At 34.4% G+C, this 15,917-nt stretch overlaps 1 protein-coding gene across 2 annotated transcripts in view; it reads left to right on the top strand.

Moving 5' to 3' along the window:
• The window catches only part of LOC117155921 (uncharacterized), a 227,783-nt gene that overhangs the window by 193,625 nt on the left and 18,241 nt on the right, over positions 1-15,917 (top strand). For both annotated transcript variants that reach the window (XM_076620960.1, XM_033332421.2), the window contains one exon: positions 15,686-15,879. In XM_076620960.1, coding sequence (XP_076477075.1) covers positions 15,686-15,879 — 194 coding nt within the window. The remainder of the gene's footprint in view (positions 1-15,685; positions 15,880-15,917) is intronic.

Genomic DNA, 15,917 nt, shown 5'->3' on the forward strand with positions numbered 1-15,917 from the left:
TCAAAATTTTTTGCAAAGTATCTGTCAATCGTTGTTTCATTTAAAGATTAAAATACGATACATAAAAATTACAAATTTAATCCGATATTTTATTTTCGTCAAATTCTGCGATTAATTGATTGGAAATTTTTAAGTAGTTTATTATCCTAAGCTTTATCGCAGTGATACAAATTTATTTTACTTTCGCGTAATATTTCCTATCATTTGGTAAGTACGCTGGGAACAATCTTTGTAGAACGTTTATGGAAATATTCTTACCTTTAGTCTCGTGCTCCCTTCAAACTTCCGGTTGGCTATCTCAGGAAAGATCGCGAAGGGATGCAAGGGCTCGATGAACTTGGTAGCAGAATCGAGAATAATCGTTTCTATCCTCGACCTGTTCTTCGAGTTTCTGCCCCCAATTAACTATAACTTCCGACTCACGACCTCTGTAGCGTATGTGAGAAATGGCAAGGTAGAGAGAATTTTGAAACTTTGCCCATGCATATTGGTCAAAGTCAGTTACCGTAACCGTGATTGCCAATAATTTCGATAACAAATATCTTCGATTTTCTCTGTACTATGCGCCACATGTGCATAATACTTCTTCTTCTAAAAAAAAACTTATTCTTCTGAAAGTGAAATAATGTTGAAAAATTTGCAAGTTTTTCATACAAGCAAGTTACTATTAAACGTATCGCGAAAGGCGGTTAATAATAAGTATCATACTTTCGCGTTTCTACTGAAAGGAATTTATTTACCGGAATAATATATTATTTATTTATGGATGGCACGAATGAATTCCAGCCGAACATGCTTCTGGTACCTTAATGCGTGCTTATCTATAATTTTCGGTCAACGGCCGCATTGCATGTCAGAAACCTGAAAATACTCTAATTTATAATCTCAGATCATGAAATGCTGCAGTTCTATAAAATGTAAACTTATAAATCAAAAACATGCTTGGTACCACAGAAACTAAATTCAGCACGAATTGCATATATTTCACCGGTACAAGAATAAAATACGGATCTGCGTGTGAATTATTGCGGGATATTGCAGTTAACAAACGTATAAAATGCATCTATCTTGGATCTTCGTGGTCAATGTAAATTTTAAATTACTGTCCCATTTCACCGATATGCCTAATCCTGGCAAGGAACAAATAAACCTAATTTTGTTTAAAGAACGTACAAAGACGAAGAATCGTCACTAAGGATAATAGTAAAAATGCATAGAAGTCTCGATATACTTCATAAGCATATGAACATCACCATCAAACCTATTTCTCCAATAATTCACTTAAACCATCCACAAGAAACATAATATTTCACGCTCACTACGCCAAAAATTGCGATACAATGCTTGCATGATACTTCACAGTTCTTTAACCACTGGAGCACCACACGTTCTTCCGCGTAGATTCGTCTACAAAGTAAACGAGAAAAGAAGACAAAAAAGGAAAAGAAAGGAAACCCTAGAGAATAATTCGCCACTGCACGAGTTCCTTCCTGAAGAAAGCCGTCGTCGATTAACGACCCCTGATATGCACCTACATTGACGTACATCCTCTAAATCACCAGGCGAACTTCTGTTTCTAGGCAGCGTGGTCGATCAATCGTAACAAGCGAGATGGGCATAAATAATTTTACTATTCTACTAGCAGACTAATTTACCCTCAGCGAGCGTAGATACGTACGTTGTAGAGGAATTTCGGAGGTTGGAGGCCGTGGTGGCGTGCACCACGGGCCACGCCACACTGCTAATTCCGAGCAGGTTGTTATCAGGATCCTACGTCGACGGAATAGCCAAGCGGACGTCCGGCCAGCCGCGACAGGGTTCCAGGTACAGCGCGCTTCCCACCCTCTACCACCAGGGGGTAATTCATAGCCGGAGTAATGGCGATCGCGTTATCATGCCTTAATGCCCTTTTCGTCCGTTCCGTGAAATTCCACTTGCTTGCCTCCACTTTTCCAGGAAGGTTGTGGCTTGCTGCAGGAAACGGATGATTGAACGATCGAGTCGCTGCGGAAAATTAGGAAAACGGCTGAAGTTGACGATGATACATATTAAGTTCGTGGTATCAGGGGAAGTTCTTTTTTTTTTTTTGAGATATTTCGGGGAATTTTGAGGAAATTTTTGGCCTTGTGTAGAAGTAACTCTTAGAATATTTTTGGGATCTTTAGGAGATTTGTAGATTTGCTTGCAAGTAATTTGGAGGAAATTTTTTGATCTTTTTTAGGAAATTGATAGCTACGCCTGCAAGTAGGTTTTAAGAAAGTTTAGAATTTCCTAGAAATGAAAGTTTTTCGATTCTCTTCTAGAACAAAGGTGCAAGGAATTATTGTTAGAAAAGATATTTACATGTTTATGATATCGATGGTAATTGTTGTTGTTAATTGTTTCTCGATTATACAGACTCTTATAGTTAATATTATATCTTAAATTAGAAGCTCATACTAAACTTCATAAATAGAAGCTAAAATTTGTAAAAGATTTTGAAGCTTCCCACTTAGTCCCTTGCTTCTCCCTTCTTTCATTTCAATAATATTTTGAAAGAAAAGAGAAAAGATAAAAAAGCTAGACATAATAGTGCAGTTTTATAAGAGAGAAGTATTAAATGTCAGAGCAATTTTATGAAGGAAACGTGCCCTTCTAAGCTTTGAAACTGAACTGTGCCATCCGAGAATTAGTCGATTCTTTCGCATCGCGGATATGTACGTACACAATGGAGCCCGAAGTTGAAGTTAATTACACGAAAAAGTTGACTTTGAACGATGATCCGTGTAATAAAAATTCCCGCTTTATTGGTTTTTCAAGTATCGTTGCCAGCTTAATGGATTTGATTAATTACACAAAGAAAAGGGTATCATTAATCATAAATACACGATGCGTACGCAAGCTCGCCGCCATGTTATCATTACGAAATTGATAACCGATCGTACGCTCGATCGATCATTCATCAGTTACACGTATAAATCATGACGTAAAATGGGGAAGAAATCGCATAATGTGAGAGAGTATGAAAATATTCGCATTTTCTAAATTAGTGACAAGATTCAGTCAGAGATAATCAAATCGCTAGAACCGATAGTCGAAGATGATGATACTATAAATCGAAGAGCGTAGGGGAAAAACATGGTAAATCGCATATTCTATTTTTAATAAGAGCGCAACTTTAACACTGAGGATATACCGTCAATCGGTGTAAAGGAACATGGTTTTCTTAATTTTCCGATTTTAGATATAACTAAGGATGAAAACAACCTGTTAGATACGAAAGATGTAAGTTTTTCAAAATAATTGATAAGTTGAAGTTTTGCGGAAGCCAGAAATATAATTATTAAGGCAAGCAGTACGTCTATTTTAAAACTACGGCGAGCAATATTTTGGAAATTTTAAAATGTTGGGAGAAGACACTCGACTTTAAAACCAGATAAAAAGATAATTTTCGACAATGAAAATCGATAATAAGATCATAATATTTTGTGAGAAAAGAATAGTATTAGTTTAGCTATTGTGTCAGTTTAACTCGTTTAATTAGTATTAGTCTGCATGTGATTAATATTATTCATATTTTTTAAATGTTCCAGAGAATGACAAAAATACTGATTGAAATCTAATAGTTTTTAGAATTGGTCAATAAAATATTTGATTTCAAAATTGCGCTTCTATACAAGAAAAAGACATTGAAATGAAATAGAATGTGAATTACCATGTTTTCACCTGTAGCCTACAATTAAAAATTCAATAATCCACAATTTATCACGTTATTCGTAAGTGATCTTAGATCACGAAGAAAAATGCACAGTGAAAAATATATTTGAAAAATCTAAAGTCTGTGTCACGCGTTATGAAGTACCCTATGCATTCCTGGCGAAACACATACTTCCGTGTCATTTGCCGCGCGCAGTAAATTCCCTTAGATCGCAAGTCGAATGATCCCTTAAGAATCGTGCATCATTAATCACCGACTTGAGCGTGATACCTACTTACTTACGGCGTTGGCGATGTGTTATCGGTATCGGATCGATGGTTTAGTGAACCAAATGTCGGTCGACGACCCTTTTTAGCTCGTTTCAGCGAAATTTTTTCCGCTGTTTTACCGCGCCGAACAGGCACGAGGGGGTGGAAAGTAGAACGAAATAAAGACGGTCAAGATAGATATACGAAATCGTTTATGCTTTCGTAACACGAGCCATTGCACGATTTTTACTGTTCGTTGCTCGCGTTTTCGCGAGATATACAGAACCATCAGGTGTTTAAGAAAAATCTACCGGGTAGAAGTAATTTTAGATGGACTTCTTAATGCGACAGTTAATTTAATTCGCGAGTGGCGAAGATTCGAATAATCAGAAAACTGGAAAATTGAAGCTCGTTTAATCTAGATCCACTTTTCCATAAGATGCTGGATTATCTTCTCCCGCGAAAGAATTCGTCGGGCTCGGTATTACTTTGATCTTAAGAAGCGTTTATCGCAAATGAAAATCGTCACGCGGAATATTTAAGATCGTAGAAATTAAGGCGAAGAAAAATTGTTTTGCTAATTTCATTAACTTTGAATCGATAATTTGAATATTAAGATTTATTTTATTATCGTAATTGTGTTAATTAATATTTCCGCATTGGCATTAACGTAATCATCCGTATTAAATAATAAAATAAGAATTAAACTATTTAAAACTATAAATTCGAATCCATACTGTTGTGATTACCTGTTTAATTTATTATATTATAAGTACGCCTAAATTTTCTGTCATCTCGGAATTTATCTCCATCGTCTTTTATATGCAATACATATTTTTCAAGATACGTGTCTCAAATATTCTTTATATATTGATCTTCTAATATATAAATTTCCAATACAAATTAGTCTAGCTACACACAGTCTATACAATCTTCAAATAAAAAAAGAAAAACGATTCGTATCTCGACATGGCATAGTACCTTATCGTATCTTTGTTTGATACGCCTTGACATATCATATCATATTTGTATAGCTTTTATCGATTTGATATTATACAAAATTGATAAAACGTAAATTATTTAAATATCGAAATATTGATATCGCACATCGAATAAAGCGGGCAACCAATGTTTCGAATAAACGACCGGTTCTCACCGAGCAATTCATAACCTAGTTACAGGGAGAGCCGTGTTATCGAACTTCGCCACCCCCGTTGTAGCGTCCTCTTTCATAGCTCAGACTTTCGAACGAGTGAACCGACTTTCGCAGAAAAACCATCTCACCACTTTAATAACAGTTTCTTGTTGTGTGACGTAATGTATCGACCAGATGAAATTACGTAGAGCGACTAGTTTCGTTGGCTACTTATTTTGAGAAAGAGATCTTTATGAAGAGAAAAGTTTGCGATCGAGACGACAGTTGAAAGAATTGACAGGCTTACGATTGAATCCTCGAATAAATGAAGAGATGTGATTGTATTATGTAGAAAATATGTATATACACGGTTTTTAAATTTCAAATTTGCAGGTTCCTTTGGGCGCGATATTTGACAAACGAAGCGTTTTATATAAATTTGCATAGATTTTCACGGGATAAAAATAAAGCGATATGAAAAATTGATTAAAAGAACGTATTTTAAAGGGCTATTTAATTAGTGCGATAATTTAACTGGTCATACTGATATTCGTATCTGCATTCATATTTTTCAAGTAGGATTTTGTTAACTTTTTTACAAGTGATTTATAAGATGGTATAATTGCGTTCAAACGACTGTGCTTTTTATGTCATCTACGTTTAATCGGCAGAGATTTTAACAGAAGGGCTTATTACGCTGCTGTGACTTGCTTTCATTAATTTTTCACTCTCTTTCCTTTCATTTACCTAAGATATTTTCATCTCAGTCACGTTTCAGACACCTCCTCGTGTCATTCTTTTACTCTTTATCTATAGTTTTCTGTATAGACGATAAAAAATACATCCAAGCAATATACTTTATTTCGAGCTATTGGCGTAATTTATACGTCGATTATAATTTATTTCGTAGTATTCTTTGATAATTTAATCTCTTATATTCTCAATCATTTGACATTTTTTACCAGGCACAACTATTCCACGATGTTTACCGAAAATATGAAATATCTTTCCTATCGTAAATTTGTTCATCTATCGAAAACAAAAATCTACCGGAAAATGCGCGTACACACAGTTTCATAAATTCCTGCCCACGCTAAACATCAAACGCAATAAACCAACCCCATGATTGTACTCGCAGAATAATACTACCAAGTGCAGAATATGGTCATTCAGCTTTGATTACTTTGTCGATCTACTGTGTCAGTGCATCGTAAATTATATGGCATCGGCGGGGCATTCGCGGGCCACCCTGGTATTCGAAATTACTTTGAAAATAACTCGGTGGTTTCTGGCGTTCTCTCGATATTTACGATCGTCCATTCGGCTGAATCTGTTGTCCGGCTGATAAATAGAAAAACGTCCCGTTCCAGTTTCGTCACGATAAGCAAGTGCAGCCGAGGATTACGTAATAAATCGCTACCGAGATAAATTCGCGCACGAGGGCCGACACGAGACATGCATCTTCGTTTCCGAAACCGCAAAAGCAACAACGACCTTATCGTTGCGAATTCTGCCCGAATGCTCCACGCCAACTTTCGATGTGGAGATGACAATCTCGTGCAATGCAATATCTTCTTATTACGGAGGAATGTCTGGCGAGTTGTTCGACAACTCGTGAAAATGTAATAAAACCATCCTCGTCTGTAGCTTGAAGGACCTTTACGAGACACTTTTATCGACGATATCTCGTTAAGAAAACGCGTAACAATTATTACAGCTCCGTTCGATGCAGTTGGATGAGAATGTATTTTGATAAGCTGGAATGAGGTACGTTCCTGTTTGTGTCAAAATTGAGATAAATGTTTAATTGCATCCTGTGTGATAATATAGAATTCAGAAAACTCAAGTTTCAATTTTTTGATTTATTTTATGATTAGAAAGAAATATTTCAAGTTAAAGTAGCTGAAAATGGGCAAACCTAATAAGACGAAAAAAATGTGTAATTGACGCGGTGGAAGCCAAATATCCCCGATGCTTTAATATCTCTTGATACTTTAATATTCCGATAAACGATATCTCTAAAGTTACGAAGAGGGTGGAAAGGTACACGTTCAGCCCCCAAATCAAATAAAGCGATAATTTTCGTAACACAGACTTGATACACAAGGTATACGCGTCTCAAACGTATCCTGTAACAAAATCACGAACCTATTCAACCGCAGAAACAGTCAACGTTTACAATCGATCGTCACAACAGGTGTAATGATCCCACGAAACCAGTTGATTCTATGTCACTATTTAGTCTGCTCAGTGTTGCGACTATATGTGACTAGTAACTGTCAAACCGTGGAAACTAAGGAACAGACATACGGGTAGCATGATCTGTTTCGCTGGTGAGACGAAAAGCAAACAGCAAGATCTACGTAGAACGCAAATCATTTTAATCAAATTTTGATTAATTGTCGTTGATCGCCGACCAAAACGCGCTCACGCATAGTCCTATCGGATCCTCGCGTCATCAGTGGCCGTATCTACGGGCTGCAAATAGGATCAAGAGATCTAATCTCGGCTAAATCGAAACGTCTGCTGGGTGGAAGTCAGATCCGACGTGATATCAAAGCGAACAGCTAATAACCGGGACCACTTTGCCAGGGTTCAAGCAGACCTACCTCGGATATTACCAACACTTGAAATCACAGGAAATACGAGAGTGATCGTTCTCCTTGTGTCGCGCCGCGGTTAGCCTACACTTTGAGTAATTAGTCGCTGGAGGAGAAATGAATTCATCAGGGAGCTTACGTTCGGGGTTATTCTTGCTTACTGACTGGTGAATGTTGAATGTGATTGATATGGAAAAAGTAGAACAGATGCTTCTTTTTAAAGAAAGTGAAATGGAATATATTGTAGGAAAGATATTTTGTGTGTGTGTGCGTGTGTGAATTTAATATCACATCAAGTGTCTATGGTTATTAACGACATCTTTAGCATCTTAAATTTTATTTATGAGAGTCGTTTGTTTGAGAAATTCTATTGTCTTGTTCCTCTTCTTTTTCATCGTCGTCGTTGTCGTCGTCTTCTTCTTCTTCTTCTTCTTCTTCTTTTTCTTCTTCTTCTTCTTCTTCTTCTGGGTTTTGCGTCGCATCGACCGTAAGGTCATTAGCGACGATGTCGAGTTTAAATGAGTTGTATTTTGAAATATATGTTTGTTTCTTTAAGACAGTTTATTGTATTTCTTACGTGATGAGATTCCGTTTTTTATGAGAATGAGTATTTGTTGACAAAAGAAAATATTTTATTCTCCGATAGAATTAAAATATTGTAAATTGTCATGTTATAACACATAGACGGTGTAAATTGATTTGCGTAGCTGTCATCGCTCAGACCGTTTTATTTCTTCGTTTAGAGGATCTGAAGTCTTCAATCTCTCAAGTTGTTGGTGCAAATAATTTGGCATTGCACGACAGAAAACTAAAAATTTTAAGTAATACAAGTTGTCAAGTTAAACACAACGAATTTTTAAATACGATGTTTAGTAATATTAGAAATATACGAAATAATGTGTTATATAGACAATATATTATTTGGAATACTAGGGAAACGCTTGTTTAAAATGATATATATTTCTCCATCGAGTATTTTAAAATTATGTGTAATATAAAGAAGAATAAAATGGAATGTTGGTTCTGTTAAAACGTGAAATTCCAGATAATATTATGACGATCGATAACAAAGGATGAGTGAGCGGAACAAATCGATATACAAAGGCGGATTATCGGAAAAAGAGGGAATTTTCTAGCAAAGTAAATCTTATCCACGTTATCGTGGGAAAAATCATGTGAGGTTGATCCTAGAGCAGCTGAAATGATTATTAGACACGCAAAGAGCCCTATGAGAGACGAAATTTAAAAGATTTGATCAAATATTCCTGGTTTAATCCCCGAGCGAGTGCCACTATGATCAAGAAAACATGAAATAAGAAACCAGTTTTAACTGAAAATGATATTTCGTTCATTTTTAATCTGAATTTCCATAGAGAAATATTGACACAGGCCTCGTATTATTTATGCATAAGGAACATATGAATTAATAAATATTACGAAGAACAACATTAGATTTCACGACAAACGCGTACATCGATTTTTTGCTAAAATAATTCATTAATGCTCGGAGAGTTGATTTTTCATGCAGCATAATAAAACACGTTCTCATCCTCGATGAATAAATGCTTCGGTACGAACATTCTCGTTGTGCGCATATATTAGTGAATTTTCTCGCTTTCAGCAAAGCAGATTTTCACACCGAAAATGGTATTTTAAAGCATAGTAGAACCTCGGTAGAAACAAACAATAGCGATGTAACTCGTTGCCATAACTTGTCTCGCTCCTGCAGCTGTCAATATTTCATCGCATATCTGTCAGTTATTGAAAACTAATTATAAAAATTTCAAAAATAACCATTATTCGTCAATCCTATTTTTATATCCAAGAGAGATTTCCAGCGATTGTATACACGTATGTGATTCATAGTTTTCTATTTCAATCGTTTCATTTCGTTGTGTTCTATTTAACTATTTAATTTAATTATTTTGTGAAAAATGATGAAAGAAAGCAACGACGTTAATTACCTAATTAAAATTGATTGATTGACGGACAAAGGGAAAGCCAGGAACAATGAGATTGACGAACGGTTACTAGAGGATTCTCTTCATCAAGGGACGAATGAAAATTAAATTATACGTCCAACCATAACTATTAACCGTTCTCCAATTCATGGATCATAAATTCTCAACAGATACTCCCTGGTATTTCGCTTCTGAGAGCTTTTCTATTTAACGGTTGAGCCTTGGATTTCTCTTTAACTACAGATAGGATTGCCTAAATTAGTAGATGTGCTCTAGCAGAATTTGGAGAGCTTGCTTGAATTAGTAATTTGGCGATTACATACGTTCCACAGGAGGCATTTGCATATTTTCAGATCGATGAGATTGGGCGCTTTACTGTGGTCACTTGCTTCCTATAGATCACAAGTTACAGAAAATATCAGGCCATTGATCGTAACTTTTAAAAAGCAATATATTGATATTAATGGTTATAAAAGGACCTTTGCGTTTTTCATAAAATCATTTTTATACGGAAAATCGTTAAATCGTTTTGTAAATATCCTTAATTAATATGTACAATAACATTCTCGAATTTAAATAAAAAATTATTAAATAATTGACGTAGTTATTGACAAAGCAAAAGATGTAGATTTAATTTCACGAATGTAAAGTAATAAATATTATGAGATTTTAGTAATGAATAAGAGAAGAAAAGAAGAATTATTTTGTTTAATTTGTAATTTCTGTATTAATTTCTTCCGGTGTTAAAATGACATTTTTAATAATAAAATTTATTCGCGAAATATACATATATACGTAAATTAACTAATAATTGAAAATATATTCTTCAGAAGAATAAAATTCTAAAATAAGAATGAAAATAAAATTGTACATAATACTGATAGAAATCGAACGCGTATTCTTCCTTAACTTTAAACTTTATGTAATTATCATACAGATGCTTAAAAATTACTATAATAAAATAGAAAGTTTCATTACAAAATTGTTAGATCTACGAAAACTATAATCGTATGATATAGTAAAAGTTCCTAGTAAATTTTTAAGTATCAGAATAAACCATAGCTTTTCAGAATTCATAATTAGTTTACTAAAGATAATTTTTGCGAATTAGACTATCTTTGAACGATATTTTCATCACCACAAAGATTGCCTAATAATAACGTAAATCATGTTATTGTCCACTCGTACTATTATAACGAAACGAAAAGATTAAACTAATTAAAAGTATCCAAACTATTTCTTTCGAAAATTTCGGTTGTCCCAACAAAGTTTAGGGAATTCTCCAATAGAAAATTCATTAAGAATTATTAAGTCAGGTTACCAAGAATAATAAATTCAAAAGTGATGAGAAAAAAGAACATTAATCTTCTTGAACTCGGCTCATGCGTCTCTTCATTCGTTTTCATTCCATTAATATTACACAGTGTCCTTTTAAACATGAACGAACATTAGAAGTTTTTCATTCTGAGACAAATTTTGCTAAAGTGTGAAGCATTAATATTCCTCACAACGTTGAATAGTAACCAAAAAAAAATTGTTATTTTAAATTATATTTTTTTCTCAAAGCTAGCAAACAGAAGTATTTATAACAAATAGCGGAGAAATATTTGTAATGTAACAATTCTAAAATAGTGATCGATATGCTTTTTATAATAAAAGTCGGTGTCTGAAATGGTACAATTATGTAGAGCACACTAGAGTTCATTATCACATAGTATATTATACATTATACTATTTTATTCATATTATAGAAACGTACGTCAATTATCAATTTGCAAAAGTGTTACGATTATTTAAAAGTTCCTATTACAGACATATTCTTTGCAATTTTACAGAAATTAAATTAGATTAGAATTTGTCACAAGCTAATTGCAATATACAGAAACTATATATTACACAAAATATTTGTTTTATCGTAGAAATATTTATATTTCATAAAAAATATGCTACTAGTTGTGTCGAATAAAATTATTAATTCATAAAAATGTTTAATTTCCAGACAGCCAAAGAATAAATTTCCAGAACAAATATTTTCTCATTATCACCTCGTTTCTACGCTTTATCTGAATTTTATTTACAAAGTTCGCTGTCTATCACAAGGATCTATTCTAAGCAGAATTTGATCAAGTTTCCGGTAATTTTATTAATGCCAAACTAATGCCACATAATTTACATATTTCGTAAGTGATAATAATTATATAGCACACGCTATGTCATCACGTAAGTAAGTTTATTTTTGAGCGTGGAGATGCATCAGCAACGATATTAGCAGCAATAACACTGCACCGTGCGGAATACCACGCTTAAATTTTACGAGGCGTTTATCAAACGCCGACAAAACCATCCACTCTATTACTTCCAAACAATCTAACCAACGATAAAACGAACATTTCGCTCGAAATTCTGAAACTACGAAAATCCGCGGTATTAAAATGAGATAATTCAGCGGAATAAAACGCAATTTGATATTACGTGCAGATTCTTCACGCTCAAGGATTTCCCGCTCGAGTATATTCCGGCAAATTTGTTAAATTTACGAACAACCATGTACCATTATTGAAATTGTATTTCTTACTGCAGTCTGTGACAGTTGTTTTAATGTATTATTCATAAAAGAACGAAAACAATCGAATTCCAAAATCTCCGCTCGCTTCTTACTTTCACGAAGTTGTCGTTGCAACTTGCGAATTTTTAATTCTTTTTCTGCTTCATGGACTGTTTACAGTCGCATAAACATTATCAAATACAATTACTATCAGGAAATTATCGTTAAGAGGTTGCTAACTCTCTGCTAAGTTTGATTGAGATTATAGTTTTATAGATTTTAGATAGGATTGATTTGTTTGGAAAATTTTAGCAATTGTAACGTTCAATTAAAATCTTTCGTGAAAGAGGAAATAATACTAGAACACGATCTACCAGCAAATATGATTTATGTTTATGTACTTTTTGATGTTTTTACATATTTTCACAATCTTGACAATTGACTGACTAAATATACCGCAAGAGATGTACGACGTATTGTATTGTATTGTAAGTTGGCTTATGGCTTAGAACTTTCAATGTATAATTTAATTAAATATTAAATTAATTAAATAATTAATAATATAATTAGTAGTAAATCTGGATTAACGAAATTAATTAATCGTTAAAGAGATACGCTGAATCATGCGAAGATTACTTTAACGAAATATAATATTTGGAAGAAATGATATACTGTTAAAGCTTCATTTGAAAGGAAACGACATTTATACGCCTAATAATTATATACCTTAATAATTAACGATAATTACAATTATTCTAGATTAATAGTTTCTACATTACATATTTAAAATCCTACAAGCTAGAAAATTCGACATTCTAATTTTACCATCTTCTCGGAACGCGATCCAATGTTCGAAATGTCTCGTATTCGAATTTTCGCTCACTCCGGTCCAGTTAACCGCTGATAATGACACATGGCAGCCGTAAATCGTTCGGATATCGATTCTTAAACTTGCCGGAACGTTTAGAGGATGATCAGCCAACTCGTTCAGGATATCCACGATTTCGAAACGATCCCAACAATGGCCAGCACTTTTGGACAGATCGACACTGCGCGATCCCGGACAATAACGTGACAAACGTAAATTACCCGTTGAGAGGAGTCGATCTGAATGGCGAACAAAGTGAACAATACGCGCGATATGTCGCCCGGATCGGGTCAATATCCGGTAAAAGGCGAGTCATTTCGAACTAGTGCTCGTCCATACTAAGTCCACGACCGCATGACAAAAAGAGAAGGCGGGCGAGGAGGCAAAAAAAGTTGGTACAGAGATCACAGAGAAACTGTGGTCAATTTCAACGAGGTTTGGTTTTAGTTCGCCTTTTAGAAAGATTAATGGACGTTTATGAGAATGTAATTATAGAAATGAATGGAGCTTAATTGTTTGGGAGAAACATTAAGCTGATGGACGTGAAATGTTTTCCCAAAATACAAACATTTGACTGGCCAATACGGTCCATTGAATTTTGTTCTGTCATCGCCTGTCATCTACGTGCAAGAAGAAGAAATTTCAAATAAATTGTAGCTTCAATATGTTCGGAAGATTTATAATAAAAATATTAAAACATCAAAATGCTGGAGTTATCAAGAACGTCAAAATGATAGATTTCGATGTCCCTTTTTTTATGATTATGTGCTGGAAATATATGTAGATGTCTTTTGGCAAAATTGACGTTGATTTTGATTGAAATTAGAATATTATCGTACAATTATACGTACTTCTGTTTTCGTCGTGTAATTTTAACTACAATTGTTTAAAAGTATATCCAAATGTTGGTTATCGAATGGTTATCGAAGTTGCTCGATAAATAATTGTGCATTGTATATTAGTAGCTGTGAAAGTGAAGTTTTCCATAAACGTTAAATTAAAGAAACTGAAACACGTCGAAAAATCACGGCATTTGGAAGATAAACAGCGTTTTTTAAAACTTTCTCGATATTCTCCAGACGTCACACGCGTACACATACAAGTTCAAAAACAACATTCACGGAAATATTTGCAAGTGTTTACACGTTTAAACATTTTCTTTTTCGCTAAATCCCAAAATTCCTTAAATTTTTTAAATCGTCGATCCTCCTCCAAAGATTATAAACTTTGCATTTGTTACAACATCGCATTAGCGCTTTTCATTCTAAATCTGAAATTCTGCTTCATCCGCATATCCAAGTATGATATTTACAATTATGAGAACTAAAATAGCAACAATAAATACATCGTAGAAAATCAGCGTGTCTCTGTAAATTGTCAAAAAATTCAAACGATGTTTCGAATTGTCAAGGTTTCTGTTTGCGTATTTACACGCATCTCGTAAACACGCTTTTCTCGTAAACCGCTGAATCGCTTGAAATTATGACCAACAGGATGACGTTACACCCCGTGAAAGTTACTGTAACAACTGAAATATGCAGCTGATGCAGTGACACTACATATAACAGAGGGGTAGAAAGTAATTGTTCGGGTCCTAGCCCAATTCCAAATATTAGGTCATGCGTCAGAGTAGCGAGGCATCGTAAATTACAAGCCGACTACAATTTCGGGAATGGTGCGCGTTCTGGTAAAAAAGAACCGTGTGCTCCTTCTTTCTTCGTGGTATAAATATTTACGGACGGCGTGCTCTGTCTTTGCAGTGTAAACGAACGATCCATTCGCTTTTTTTGCGCTCTCTTTGTACCCATTCGATGGAAATAAACTGGTCGAAATAGTGCGAAACAAACCGCTCGATCGAAGCTTCTGGTGTATTTGTCAGAGGTGAAATTGATTTTAAAGAAAAACACACGCCCAGCCTACGTCCTAGAATGACTAGTAATGAAGGTACTAATCGATATCAAGCATTTTTTATTAGATTAGTATGTTAAAAAAAATTCTTAAGTGGAAACATTATACGAGAGAACTTAGATTATTAAAATATTATTTCATGATTATACTTCATGAATATTTTGTTACATATCGAACATTAGCTCGTGAAACGAAATTGCGATAACCTGAAGCAAGAATTTTTAATAGTCGAATTTGAAAATTTGCCTTTCGATTTCAATTGGAAAATTTAAAATCAAGTGGGATCGCAGTTGTAAAAATAATTTTACCTTATACGATACGTAACGTGCATATTTATCACACAAAATGAATCATCGCATTTATCAAAATTTATATCGTATATTCGAAACGACGTTTCTGAGACTTTTGTTTCGTAAAACATCTAATTAGACGCGGTGAACAAACCACAAAATACTTCGTTTTTAATTTGTTCTCCGATGAAGTACACGATTCTCTTTGAAAGAAATCAATGATTCACTAATTAGAGAAAAGCATATTCGTTTGTAATGCGCTAACTCTTATATTATAAATTCCTTGAAATCGGTAGTTAGAGAAACAGCAATTATAACTTCGTTATCTCCCAGGTAGTACGAAGTGGACTTTCTCTTCAGAAGCTTAAAAGGGAGAAAACTTCGCTTTTAAAGTAGTTGCTTTAAAATTGAGGGCATTTTGTATGATTTTCAGAGAGTACGTTCCGAGTGACGTTGCAGAAAAGCAGCAGAGGACTTGGCTTGAGCGTTTCCGGTGGTGGGACTGCCGGCCCTGTTAGGGTAAAAAGACTATTTCCTCAACAACCGGCAGCCTTATCCAACAAACTTCAACCTGGCGATATACTTCTGGCTGCCAATGGAATTCCTTTAACCGGCCTCACTAACTATGTAAGCGTAAAATATTTATTATTCTATAAACTTATGGT

This window comes from Bombus vancouverensis, chromosome 8 (genome assembly GCF_051014615.1).
Source record: "Bombus vancouverensis nearcticus chromosome 8, iyBomVanc1_principal, whole genome shotgun sequence".
NCBI lineage: Eukaryota > Metazoa > Arthropoda > Insecta > Hymenoptera > Apidae > Bombus > Bombus vancouverensis.